Source organism: Monopterus albus, unplaced genomic scaffold (genome assembly GCF_001952655.1).
Source record: "Monopterus albus unplaced genomic scaffold, M_albus_1.0 scaffold115.1, whole genome shotgun sequence".
NCBI classification, from domain to species: Eukaryota; Metazoa; Chordata; class Actinopteri; order Synbranchiformes; family Synbranchidae; genus Monopterus; species Monopterus albus.
In genome coordinates, this window is record NW_018127995.1 from 8,018 (window position 1) to 20,177 (window position 12,160).

General features: G+C 46.4%; 1 protein-coding gene across 1 annotated transcript in view; it reads left to right on the forward strand.

The window, feature by feature from the left end:
- Nucleotides 1-240: 240 nt before the first annotated feature.
- The window catches only part of ehd4 (EH-domain containing 4), a 22,293-nt gene continuing 10,373 nt past the window's right edge, over nucleotides 241-12,160 (forward strand). Inside the window, exons 1-3 of the mRNA XM_020611526.1 lie at nucleotides 241-800; nucleotides 6,738-6,914; nucleotides 8,618-8,715. Coding sequence (XP_020467182.1) covers nucleotides 571-800; nucleotides 6,738-6,914; nucleotides 8,618-8,715 — 505 coding nt within the window. The 5' untranslated portion in view covers nucleotides 241-570. The remainder of the gene's footprint in view (nucleotides 801-6,737; nucleotides 6,915-8,617; nucleotides 8,716-12,160) is intronic.

A 12,160-nucleotide genomic window follows, 5' to 3' on the forward strand; every position in this document is an offset into this window, starting at 1 on the left:
TGCTATGCTAATTTTAGCTGTAAATTCACTCACCAAGACAATCTAAAACAACTTATCTCCTCAATAAAACAAGGGTCCACAACTGAAATCTCTCCCGAAGCTTCACTTCAACTCTCCGATCAACCGGGTCTACTTCACACATTGGTACCAACTATGAGTGTCGTGTTTTTCCCTCTTTCTGCAGCAATGTCTCAACTCCTCAACAGGAACCACTTCAAAGTACTACAAAAATAAAATATGCTGCCAAAATAAGAGTTTGCTGGCAATAGTATGATGTGAACAATTTACGTCCACTTACTGGGCTACACTGCGTCACTGGGGAAGGGCGGCGTATGCGCACAAGCAGCGGCCGTGCGCGCAGAGAGGAGGCACTGTTGACAGCAGCGGAGCACCCCCCGTGACAAACACGCCGGACGCGCTTGTCTCCGCTCGGCTCGGAGGACGAACTGCGCAACAGAAAAAAAAAGGTAGGAAACGGCCGCTTCATTTGGAAATATCGAAACAGGGAAGTTGGAGTGAGCTCGTCATTCCGTGCGGGCTCAAAGTCAGTCAGTCAGTAAGTCAGTCAGCATGTTCAGCTGGGTGAAGCAGGAGCAAGGTGGACGCAATAAGGAAGGAGAGATGTACCAGACGGTGACGGAGGGATTACAGAGCCTCTACACCAAGAAGCTGCTGCCGCTGGAGGAGACCTACCTCTTCCATGACTTCCACTCCCCGTCGCTGGAGGCCGCCGACTTCCAGAGCAAGCCCATGGTGCTGCTGGTCGGCCAGTACTCCACCGGGAAGACCACCTTCATCAGGTAGGCTCCTAACCGCCGGAGGACAGGTAGGGCCGCTATATGTGGCAGAGACACCTTGAACAGGTATTAGACCGGTTAACAGCTTCATGTTCTTTAACGGAACTTTATGCTACACCTCATTAAAATCTCTCTCGTTTATAAATATAGACACAAGAGGTGGCAGCATAAAAGAAAGTGTCAGACAGATGTGTCCAGTCTTTTGGTAAAACCTGGTTTGAATAAAATCCACCAATGCTGGCGCCTATTTATGAAAATTTAAAGCTGTGTTAATTAACTGCTTCCTCTGATTTTCGACCAATAAAGGCGAAGTGAGAGTCCAAACACACTCCAGCAGGATCTCCTGCTCTTCTCTCTTCCTGCCCAGGTTCTGAAACTACGTCAGTCAGGTAGCAGCAGTAGTAACCGGCTTTAAATTTGAGGTTTGGTTGTCACCCCCGGCGCATTCTGGTAGGGGAGCAACATAAAATACTTAAAACATCACAGATGGGCAGGCTGATGCAGCAATGAGAAGTCTACACACAGAAAGTAGAACATGACTCATAAGTGAGATCCTTAAACCTGCTGGTATTGTCCCCATTATTTGGTGCAAAGTGATCTGGGAGGAAGGACAAAAAGCACCTTATCAGCTGCCAGATCAGTTTACACCCAATGTGACTATATTCTTCTGTGGCTAATATGCTGTTGACCTGATTAGGTCCCATACATTTTCATTTTTATCTGTTCATATTTTTATATTGACTTGTACAATTTTTGTGTTCTGTAAATAATGTGTCTTTAAGCCCAGAGCTGCCAGAAGAAATGTCGTTGCGCTATGTATAATGACAATAAAGATTCTTGACTTGAATGTGGCCGCATGTTGTAAGTGGGATGTTATGCCAGGCCTCATGTTAAAATCTTCATGTTTAAGGCTCTCACCTGTAGCTAAGGAAGCACGAATGTTAGAGGATAATCTAAGAGGTGATACAAATGTGTCGAGTCTTATGGTAAATGTGTTTGTGATAAAATACATCAAAGCTGCTCTGTGTTTAGGAAAAGTACAAGGTCTCAGTCCTTGCCACTCACCTCCTAGGTGCATTTTGGTAGAAGACGGCAAGAGAAGCAACATAAAATTTTTTAACTAGCATTAAAACACGTAGAGTTTGGTGGCTCAGGTTTATGCCGAAGTGGAGACTAAACCTTTCAAAATCAGAAAACACCTGAAGTCTTTGTTTGCAATATGTAGAACAAAGCCAAATAACAAGAAGGTTGTAATAGCAGCATTGTTTCAGTGGAGTTTGGCATGTATTCTCTTCAAGGTCTTGGCAGCATTTGACCTTGGTAGGCTGAAAGAAACACAGTTATAAGTTAATTATTAAAGTCCATAGTGCAGTTAACGGGTGTTTGTATTCACAGAAGCAGATGTGGTTGTTAAACTGGGGATGAGCAGTTACTGGGCCCACTTCCTTCTTATTGGGGCAATTTGAACCTGCAGCCTTTCAGCCACAGTGGTGCAGCTCTGACGTCATCCTTCATGTGGAAATCTACTGTGGCTCCTTTGTGGTTTGGCAGCCAGTGTGTCCTGAAGTGTGCAGAGTTTGTAAAGGCAGCAGTTGGCAGCTGAGGCTCATGCGTACAGCAGTACTTATTGCTGCAGAACCTGCCTGAGAACCCTCCTGTTCTGAAGTAGTTTTCAGTCTCACAGTGATCCAGTGGCAGCTGTCTGCACACCCATGGGTGCACAGCACACAGGAGCTGCTCACTGCTCATTTGGCTGATGGTGATAACTGAGCCAAATGTGAACAAACGGTCTTTACAAAACAGGGTTGTAGCAGCGCAGTTGGCGCCTATAGTTTGTATAGAGTCCTGCTGCAGAGTGTATGGCCTTAAAGTACTGCTCTTTTTAAATGATCACATTATGAATTAGTGAATGAGTTATTGTGTTGTGCATTTAACATGATAATATAGCACAAAAATACAAGCCAGGAGCAGAGTGCCGCGTAGACGGTTCCAAACAGAGGGCGTATGTCTAGCAGTCAAATCACTGTCTACAGCTAAATGCATACATCGCTGACAGAACCACTATATGGTACTAGAGAAATCTGAAATCCTTTTTCCGGGCTTCTGAGACGGAGTTAACAAACTTAAACTTCCATCTGTGCACCAGAATATTTCAGGGTTTAGTCATGGAAACCAGCTCTCTTAAATCATCATAAATTGTACATTACAAAATAGAATAGGAATCAGTTTCACTAAAATCACGCTGCTCACACAGTCTGTGTTCCTCCTGAGCTGTTTTGGATCAGTGACCAGAGGAAGAACAGCAGGGTCAGACTTTGTTTTATATGTGTTTTTCATTTTGGTTTTAACAAGATATTTCCAAAAGGCATCAGAAGCAGATCCACCTCCTCAGAAACTGAACACAGCCCTGTTAGTTTACTGTGTTGTGTCCGGAGGCTGCTGTGTTGTCAGGAGTTACAGAGCTGATCAACACCCCCCACACGCAGGCTCAGACCTACAGTCATGCTCACACATGCTCTTCCGTGCGCATGACTGCTGCACAGTCTTTGACATTTACGTTGTCAAAAATGAGCCTTTCTAGTATAAGAGTAATTCTAGTCTCATCACCCAGCTGTGTGCAAAGTCACAGCCGTGACATCACATCCTGTGCCGATGCTGAGTGCAGGAAAATGTTATTAGACTGAGGCCTGATCTTAATGAGGAAGCTGCTGAGCAGAAGATGAAAAATGAAATGAACCGTGTGTGTGTGTGTGTGTGTGTGTGTGGGTGTGTGTGTGTGTGTTCAGCCTGCGCCTGCCACCGGTGCAGGTTCTAATCGAGTTAATCAATCGAGAAAAAAACAGCATGACAAATGTAATAATCATTTGAAATTTGATGCCAAACTTTGTCTGATTCCATCTTTGTACATGTGAGGCTTTGCTGTTTTATGTCACTGCACAGTGAATGTCTTTGGGTCTGGGCCAGACTTCATTTGAAAATGTTCCTATTTAACGCTCGCTTGCTTAGCAACACGTGTAACCAAGTCTTGGAGAACAATGTAAGATATCAAACAAACAACTTGATGCTGATACTAGATTTGGCTAAAACAAATTCCACAGAGCAGGACTGTGTGTTGAGAAAGTTTAGCTTCTCGTGGTTTTTGTGCCTGGTTCTACATCTGGCCTCTGGAGCTGAATCTCATACAGCAGATGCTCTCTCTTTCCATTAGAGTCCTGTCATGTGTGAATGAAACAAGTGACAAACCACCACTACAGACTCGTCGCTTATTGGTGTGTCCTTGAATCCAGCAGCAGCGGCCAGTGGTTTCAGTCTGGTCTCTGCTGTGTCACCACATGTTGAAACCACTGACAAAGAGTGAAGGGACCAGAATGAGGAGACGGATGAAATGCAGTGAGTTTTAAAACCTGGGAGACAGTAAACGGTGGCCTGAGGTCGTCACATGGCAATGACACTGCACGGAGCTTATCTCGTGTGTGCTACAGGCAGTCACACTCTTTGGCAGCAAACCAGAGCAACAGAACTGACCTGAGGTCAGTTTGTGTCCGACACGCTGCAGAGAGATTGTGGTTCCTAGTGGACTGTGTATGTAGTGGGAGAAGAAGTACTCAGATCCTTTATTACAGTAAAATTAGCAGTAACACGTTGTAAAAGTACTGCACTACAAGCAGAAGTCCTGCATTACTTGTATAGAAAAGTAGAGTCATCAAAATGTACTTAAAGTATCGAAAGTAAACTCATTCTGCAGACAAACGGTTTTACTGCTCCACATGTTTTTGGATTAATATTACTGGTTGTACTTTGCTGCTGTTGTTGTTTAAAGTTGTACTAACTACTTCATATACTTTAATGTACAGCAGTGTAGAATATTCTGGAAGATGGTGGCGTGTTTGTAACAGCCATGGTTTTCCAGTTATTCCAGTACTTTTTCAGAAGTGTATGTAGGCGAATTCATTCATCGTATAAAGGAATAATTAGTCATGTTCACAATCACCAGATTTAGTGGTCGGTGGGTTTGACTGGAAAGGAAGGGGGATGAACAAAGTAACTGCAAATGTCAAGTGAAAGTACAATCTGGGCCTCTGAAGTGAAGTGGAGTACAAGTACACAGTAGAAGAGAACGGACCTTTTCTGCTACTTTGAATGTGTACTTAAGCACAGTACTTGAGAAATGGTACTTAGTCACGTTCCTCCACTGCCTGTATAGATGACACATGAAGTCCGATTTGAGTTTTTACCACTGGAGTGAGGACATGCTGTCCAGTCCTCAGCCAGTTTGAGGTTTCAGAACCGGACTTGGGTTCTCATAAGTTAGTGTAAGGCGCGAGGGGATGCAGTACAACAGCTGCTGAGGCCCACCCTTCCCTGAGGAATGCTATGAATCCTGGGAACAGGTTGCCAGTAAATCAGACCTGACACATTTTATTTTTCTGCTTCTCTGACTGAGGTCAAGTGAGGGCTCATGGACCACAGCCAGGTCACAGCGTGGACTCTGACTGGTCCACACACAAGGATGTGGCTGACGGTTTAGAGTCAGAGGAACATGACGGCATCAGAGAGAGTGTAAAGGATTAACACAGGTTCCTGCCGGTGTTTTTTTGAGAAGAACTGGATTGATTTTGGAGAAGATTCCTGGACAGTCAGGTAACACTTGTGCAGACTCGAACTGAAAGACCGGCGTCTGGTTGGTCTCTGCAGATCATGTCCCTGAAGCCGATAACAGCACCTCGTCATCCCAGAGAGCCCGTGTGGCTCAGTGGAAATCCTACCACAGTTACAGTCTGGGCCAAGCGATGTGCGACAGCAGAGTTCATCACAACAGTTTTCTGGTAGTTTCTGTCTTTGACTGTTGCCCCCTGATGTCCACGTGGACCTGTTGGCCTGCGACAGCAGGAAGTCGGCGGACAGAGGCTCGCTGCAGCCGCCTGCCATCTCTTCCTTCCTCCCTCACTCTTGTTTAATGAGGAAAGTTGTGTGAGAGGTCGGCGTTAAGATGAAAGGAGAGGAAAAGCAGCTCCTTTGTGACAGTTTGATGTTCTGAGCTCACAGATCCACTGGGAGTCGGTGTCAGCAGGTTGGACTCAGGAGGAGGAGCAGAGCACCAGACATGCTCCACACGAACACAAACCACAGCGCCTGGCCCAGCCGCTCAAACGCATGACCTCGGCTGTTACTCACTGGTGGAGGTGTGGCCGGATTACTGGACAGTACTGCTGTGTTTACTGCACAAAAGAGATCGATGTGTGACCTTTGAATGTCTCACAGGGGAATGAACAAAGAGTTGACATGGTTCAACATGAGTGTTTTTGGGTAGAACAGTCCCAAACACGAGGGCTTGGCTGTTTCATGCTATAGCACAGTTTGATGTTTAGCTGTGAACAGCACCTGGTGCAGACATCTGATTAACTACCATCCAAATTAAACAACTCAACAATATGGTCCACTTCATTTAAATGAAACAAGAACAGTCACCTGCTGCAGGTGAAGCTGCTGTTCAGAGGTGTGGGTGTAAAGATGATGAATCCTAATAGTGACAGATGTTCCTTAACCTGCTCCGGTTGTTCCTAAAGTGTGCTGACATCTGACCGGGATGAGCTGTGGTGTAACAGCATGTGTAGCTGATTGTTTATGTGTCTGTGGAGCCATGTAATTAATCCACAGTGAGAAAACAGAACGCCCGTGGCTGAGCCACAGGGCTCTGCTTTCATTTGGGAATCACTGATCTGAGGCAACGACAGCGCTGTCATTCAAACATTATGTCTCCACATACACAGTTTGAAGCGTTATCATAAGCTGCAGTAGCTCTGAGGGTTAATATACAGTGTGAATAATGAGATGAAGTCTGGTAACAGTGTTTCTGAAGTCTGGGTTTTACGGTAGAGAGACAAACAGAATGAGAAACAACATCTGATGCTTAATGTGTCTGTGTCTCCTTCGTCCCAGGTATCTGCTCGAGCAGGATTTCCCAGGGATGAGGATCGGTCCAGAGCCAACCACAGATGGCTTCATTGCCGTCATGTACGGCGAGAACGAGGGCATTATCCCTGGCAACGCTTTGGTAGTCGACCCCAGAAAACCCTTCAGGAAACTCAACGCGTTCGGCAACTCCTTCCTCAACAGGTAAACACACAGATGTGTTGATCCACCCCCGATCCACCACTTGTTCTGTAGAGGGTCGCAGCGGCCGACGCACACAGTCTCAAACAGAGTGTTCAGTTTTAGACCTTTTAACCACTGTCTACATGTATCTCCGTCTTGGGGTTTGTGAAGTTTTGCTGTTTCTACAGCCACCAGGGGATTCAAGTTTAATGTTGTTCACAAGAAACTGCGTCTGTGGCCATAATCATTAACATGTTGCTCACTGTGCACGACAACTGAGTCTGACTCGTGCTGTAAATGTGCAGGATGAGTAAAAGCACATCCCTGCTCATTCAGCCACTGACAGTTTGAAAACAACAGTGTTACCTTGCCCTTTTGTTTCAATCCGTGTGTTTTATGTCACATTAAAGGTGATGCCTGTGATCCTAGGACACTGGGATGTGTGTAAAGAGAGCACAGGCAACGCGGTGCTGACGGAGCAGCTTAACACAACATAGTGGACTCTCTAAAGAGGTTAATGTCTACGTTCTCACATAGGCACAAAAGTCCTGGCACCTCTTCACACTCCTGTCACTGCTTTCCTCAAAACACGGCCAGTCTGGGAAGTGACCCCGCGCTGACATGTAAACACACATAGACGCTGCCGGCCATCAGAGAGACCTCAGAGTTTATATCAGGGTTTAAACTGAGCTAAAAACTTATTTCCTCTTTCTGTTCCGAAATATTTTTAAGAGTGACAGCAAGGAAGTGGACCAACACTCAACCCTCACACTGTGTGTGTGTGTGTGTTGGTGCTTATCCGAGATGTCCTCTTATCGTCCCGGTCTGTGCGACGAGGGAACCTTCCACAATAAGTTATTGTTTCCCAGGGGAAGTGTGTGTGCGTCACCATGTGTCAGAGAGGTGTTGGTGCTGTTTCCCGCTGCCCACCTACATCTCCGACCCACCGAGGTGGTTTATAGTGGCTGGACTCTGTCGGATAAATTTAACTTCCTTGTGTGTACAAAGTGAGAGGGAGGTCACATGCATTCTATTTTTAAATTATATCAAAGTCTAAGGAAATGGAAATTAAAGTTATGACCTGATTAGTTGAGGAAGTTGATACTGAGTCCAGTCTGATAATAGACACAATAAGAATTGGTCCCAACTGAAATGAGTCCGTTTCCTGGGAAATCTGGCAAAACCAGACCCAGAGCAGCAACAAGTAAGAAGAAGAACCATCAAATACTAACACACAAGAACAATTAAACAGGAAAACAACAAGTAAAAGCACATGATCCAGGACAGTAAGGCAGGGACTGTCTCTCGGGTTCTACGGTACCACTTGGATTCAGGTCACATAAATCACAGAATAAATGGGATCAAAAGAGATAAAACAAAAAAGTCCCAAGTGGAACATAAAAACTGGCAATCAAGACTTAGTCCCGATGTTGACAGCTGCTACACGAAGAGAACAAAGAACAGATTGGAAACTGATTTGGATTTATTCGATCCAGATCCTGTGGATCAGCCTGGGACATGGTGTAAATTAGTCTTATTACAGTGAGCCTGGGTATATCCCAGTGAAGACCTCACAGTGGTCTTCCTCTAGTGTTTGTGGCCCAAATGCCCACGTGAGGCGAAATAAGGAAACCTAAATGTGAACTAAGAGAATGAACGTCCTGATTCGGTGCAGATGGAAACCGTGGGTACTGACTCGGTCTGTCCTGTGTGTGTGTGTTCAGGTTTATTTGCTCTCAGATGCCCAACCAGGTTCTTCAGAGCATCAGTATCATCGACACTCCTGGGATCCTGTCGGGAGAGAAGCAGCGGATCAGCAGAGGTAGGAACTGTGTGTTTGTTTGCTGACTATGCTGTTGGTCTGCTGTGTTGTTGCATAATAGTCCTTGGTATTCTTTCACTTCCTCACATCATGCGACGTCAGAGAGCGGTCGCCCTTCACATCCAGTTGTCACCCAGTCGAGTTAAAGCTGCTGTGCCTACTGTTTGTTCAGCATCGAGGCTCTGAGATTCAAACAGATTGACTCCATAAACCACTCCTTCCTGCTCTTTGCTCCTCCTGTCCTGTTTCCTGAAACTGTAACGTGAACTACACAGCGTGAAGTGACGAGGTCGACAGTTCAGTGATGTAGAAACTACGGATCCTACATGTGGCTGACGCTGTTTGTAGAGGATGTGATTACCAAGTCATGTCTGTCTGATGAGGAGACAGACGGCTAAGCTAATTCAGCCACCATGATAGCACGTTGGACCACAGCTAACACCTGAACCAGGAGTGAGCTGGTGAAAGGTTCGGCAACTTAGCGCCCAGATAAGGAGGCAGAGTTTGGTTGGGTTTGTTGCCACAGCGACAGAGAGCCGAGCGAGGCCAGTCGGACCGGGAGCCAGATCTGCTCCTGCTGACTGTGTTCCAGCCCTCAATAGTGTCCGCTGGCCTCTTCTCAGGAGGCATTGAAGCCTCCTGTGCAGGCTCATTGCTGCTGAGAAAGCTTCTTTGTTCTTAGCGTTGGACAGTCAGTAACAACGTGTGGAGAGATTTTAGTGAGTAAAGCTGAGATGGGACAAAGATACCCCTTGGTGACATGAAAGGGGCGTGTCTCCCCAGCCACAGTGTAGAGTGCACCTTTATCCTTTCACGGTCAGTGGAGTTAAAGTTTATTAAACTGTTTGGACGTTTTGGTGCAGAGCAAGTATCTTTACTAACGTGGCTGAGTTTTCTTATCAGCTGTGGATGTTCATGGTCTTCAGAGGATCATTCCTACTGACCCTGATCACCTTCTGGCTGTTTCTGCAGCGCCACCATATGGACAAAATGTCTACAAGTCTGTCTCCAAAAAAGTCTAAATTAATGGCAAGATTTTTATGGAGTGAAGCATCTCATTCTGACTTCTCAGAGATGAGCTCTTTAAATTTTAATGACCCCATGACCTATATGTCCTCTGGCGCCACCCTCAGGATAATGTTTTTCAGCTGCACCACTTCTAAAGCTCTGTATCGACATCAGGATCTGTCTGAGTCTCCAAGTGACAGTGAAATTCTTTATCCCTGTTTTCATTCTCACTTCTTGTTTTGTCTCAGTCTGTTTCCTCCAATGAATCACAGCTGCTCATCTGAAACCACAGAGCTGATAAATGCAGATCTGAAACCAGCGTCCGCACAGGAACTGACTGGGTGTTTAATCCTGAGTAAGCAACGGCTGTAGTAACTGTGGATGTGGCAACGGGAGGTATCACTTAGTACCAGTACTGTGTGTACAGTGTTGGGCTCGTTACTCACAAAATGCAATATAATACTCATGACTCTTTTCAAAGTTAATATTATTACTTATTACTCCCTGTCAGAAGTAACTTGTTACACTGATTGTTAGGTAACTTTTCATTGCACTCCACAGATTGGCCATTGCATCCTTTTTCCTCAGAATCTGCCTCCTAGCTGTCAGAATGCTAGGATGATCACCAGGTGGTTCAAGGCTTTTTCTAACACCAGTGGATCCATAAAAGTTACCAACTAGGGAAGCAAACCAACTGCTTCCAGCTGCTGAACGTAGGCACTGCCATCTTCCAAGCACAGTTGGTGGGCTGGGTAACTCCGACTGTATTCTGAGCTTTGTAAACGCTGTGGGACCTGACCTGTTAAAGCTCATAAACCCTCGGTGAAGGAGTTCCTCAGGGAGCCTTCTGAGGAGCCTGTGAAGACTCCTCAGAGGTGACCTTTGCTGTCCAGCATGCACAGTGTTGGATGTGCTGGTGAGATGTGGTTTATAAACTGAACTGAGCTGACCCACACCGTGGAGCTGCACATTCAGCTTCTCAGTGGGGCTGCAAAAACGTTGGCTTTAGGCAGTTTAGTGTACGTATGCTCATCTACTGCTGAAAAGAAATGACAATGTCAGTTTTGCTGGTGCATTCTGCCCCCGTTACCCTCGTGTTGAGTCAGCCTGGATGACAGCATCAGTTAGACTTCAGCTGGAGGGGGGATTACAGGGAGGGATGGATGGAGAGCCTGAGGAAGCAGCGGTGAGGCGTTCCCTCCATCTGGAAACAGTTAGACCAGTTCAGCTGAGGCCAAATCCACTGAAGACATTCAACAGGGCAGCTGTGTGACTGGACACGCACACAGCTGCCAGGACCCTCACTGACATGATGCAGCACCCTCGCACCTTCCTCAGCCTAAACTCGATTCTAACCAGACCCCTAAAATCAACAATGAATGTGGTGTCCTCACAATAATGTGAGTCCAGACCCTGGTCCAGCTCATCGCTCTGTGCTGTAGACCTCCACTGTTGTCCACCAGCTATTACACCCCCCCAGTGAGTCACACCACTGCACTGGGGGGCAGGTTTCCTCCTCAGAAAACACGGGAGGCTGCCTCTTTCCAACAACCATCTCCACGGGCTGAGAACGGCGTTGCTGTACAGAGTCACTGGTCTCTGCTGTGTTCACTGGACAGAACGAGACATAAACACGGTGTCAAGCCCTTTTATTTATGAACACATTTATAGGCATTGATCAAATTGTTATAGAACATTAAGAGAAATTGGTACAAAGCTAAAACACACAATACATTAAGGAAACAGTCATAAAAACAACCTAACTAAGAGTAAATGGACGGTACTTCAGTTTGTAGCTGCCTAATGTGGAGCGCTACGCCTTCACTGGGAAGGCATGGCCCCCTCTGGGCCTCGGTCCAGATCTCAGTCTGGGCCACGGAACAACCAGAGGCATCTGGTCGGAGGATTTAACCCCAGGTGGTTCGTGTGGGTGGAAAAGCTCAGACGACTAGGACACGTCCAGGTCAGTCCTGTGGCGAACCAGTGAAGAGACACCGGGGGCTGTGGTGATGTTCATGTGCCCCTGTTAGGAGACTGGCAGCGGCTCCAAATGCCAGAGCGAATTTTCCAAATTTAAAATCCCTGCCAAAAATCACACCCATGTTCTCTGTATTCAGTTAGAGTAGGGTGCTGATGAGGTGAGGTCACAGAGCCCCGCGGATCAGCAGGGCCAAAAACCACAACTTCAGTTTTCCTTTCATTTTGTGAAAATACAGTGAGTGAAGACAAACAGCCCTTCCTGTTTGGTGCATGTGCAGTAGAAACCTGAGCTGTGTTGAAGGTTTATAAGACCTGTTGGTTGTGATGCTGAGCTCCATGCGTGTTTTATGCAAACATGACAGCTGGCTGCAGCTCATCTGCACGGCGGAGCTGCCGTCTGCCCACTGGGCTCTGGTCAGGAACATGCAGACTCTCCAGCCGAGGGTGGAGTCAGGCT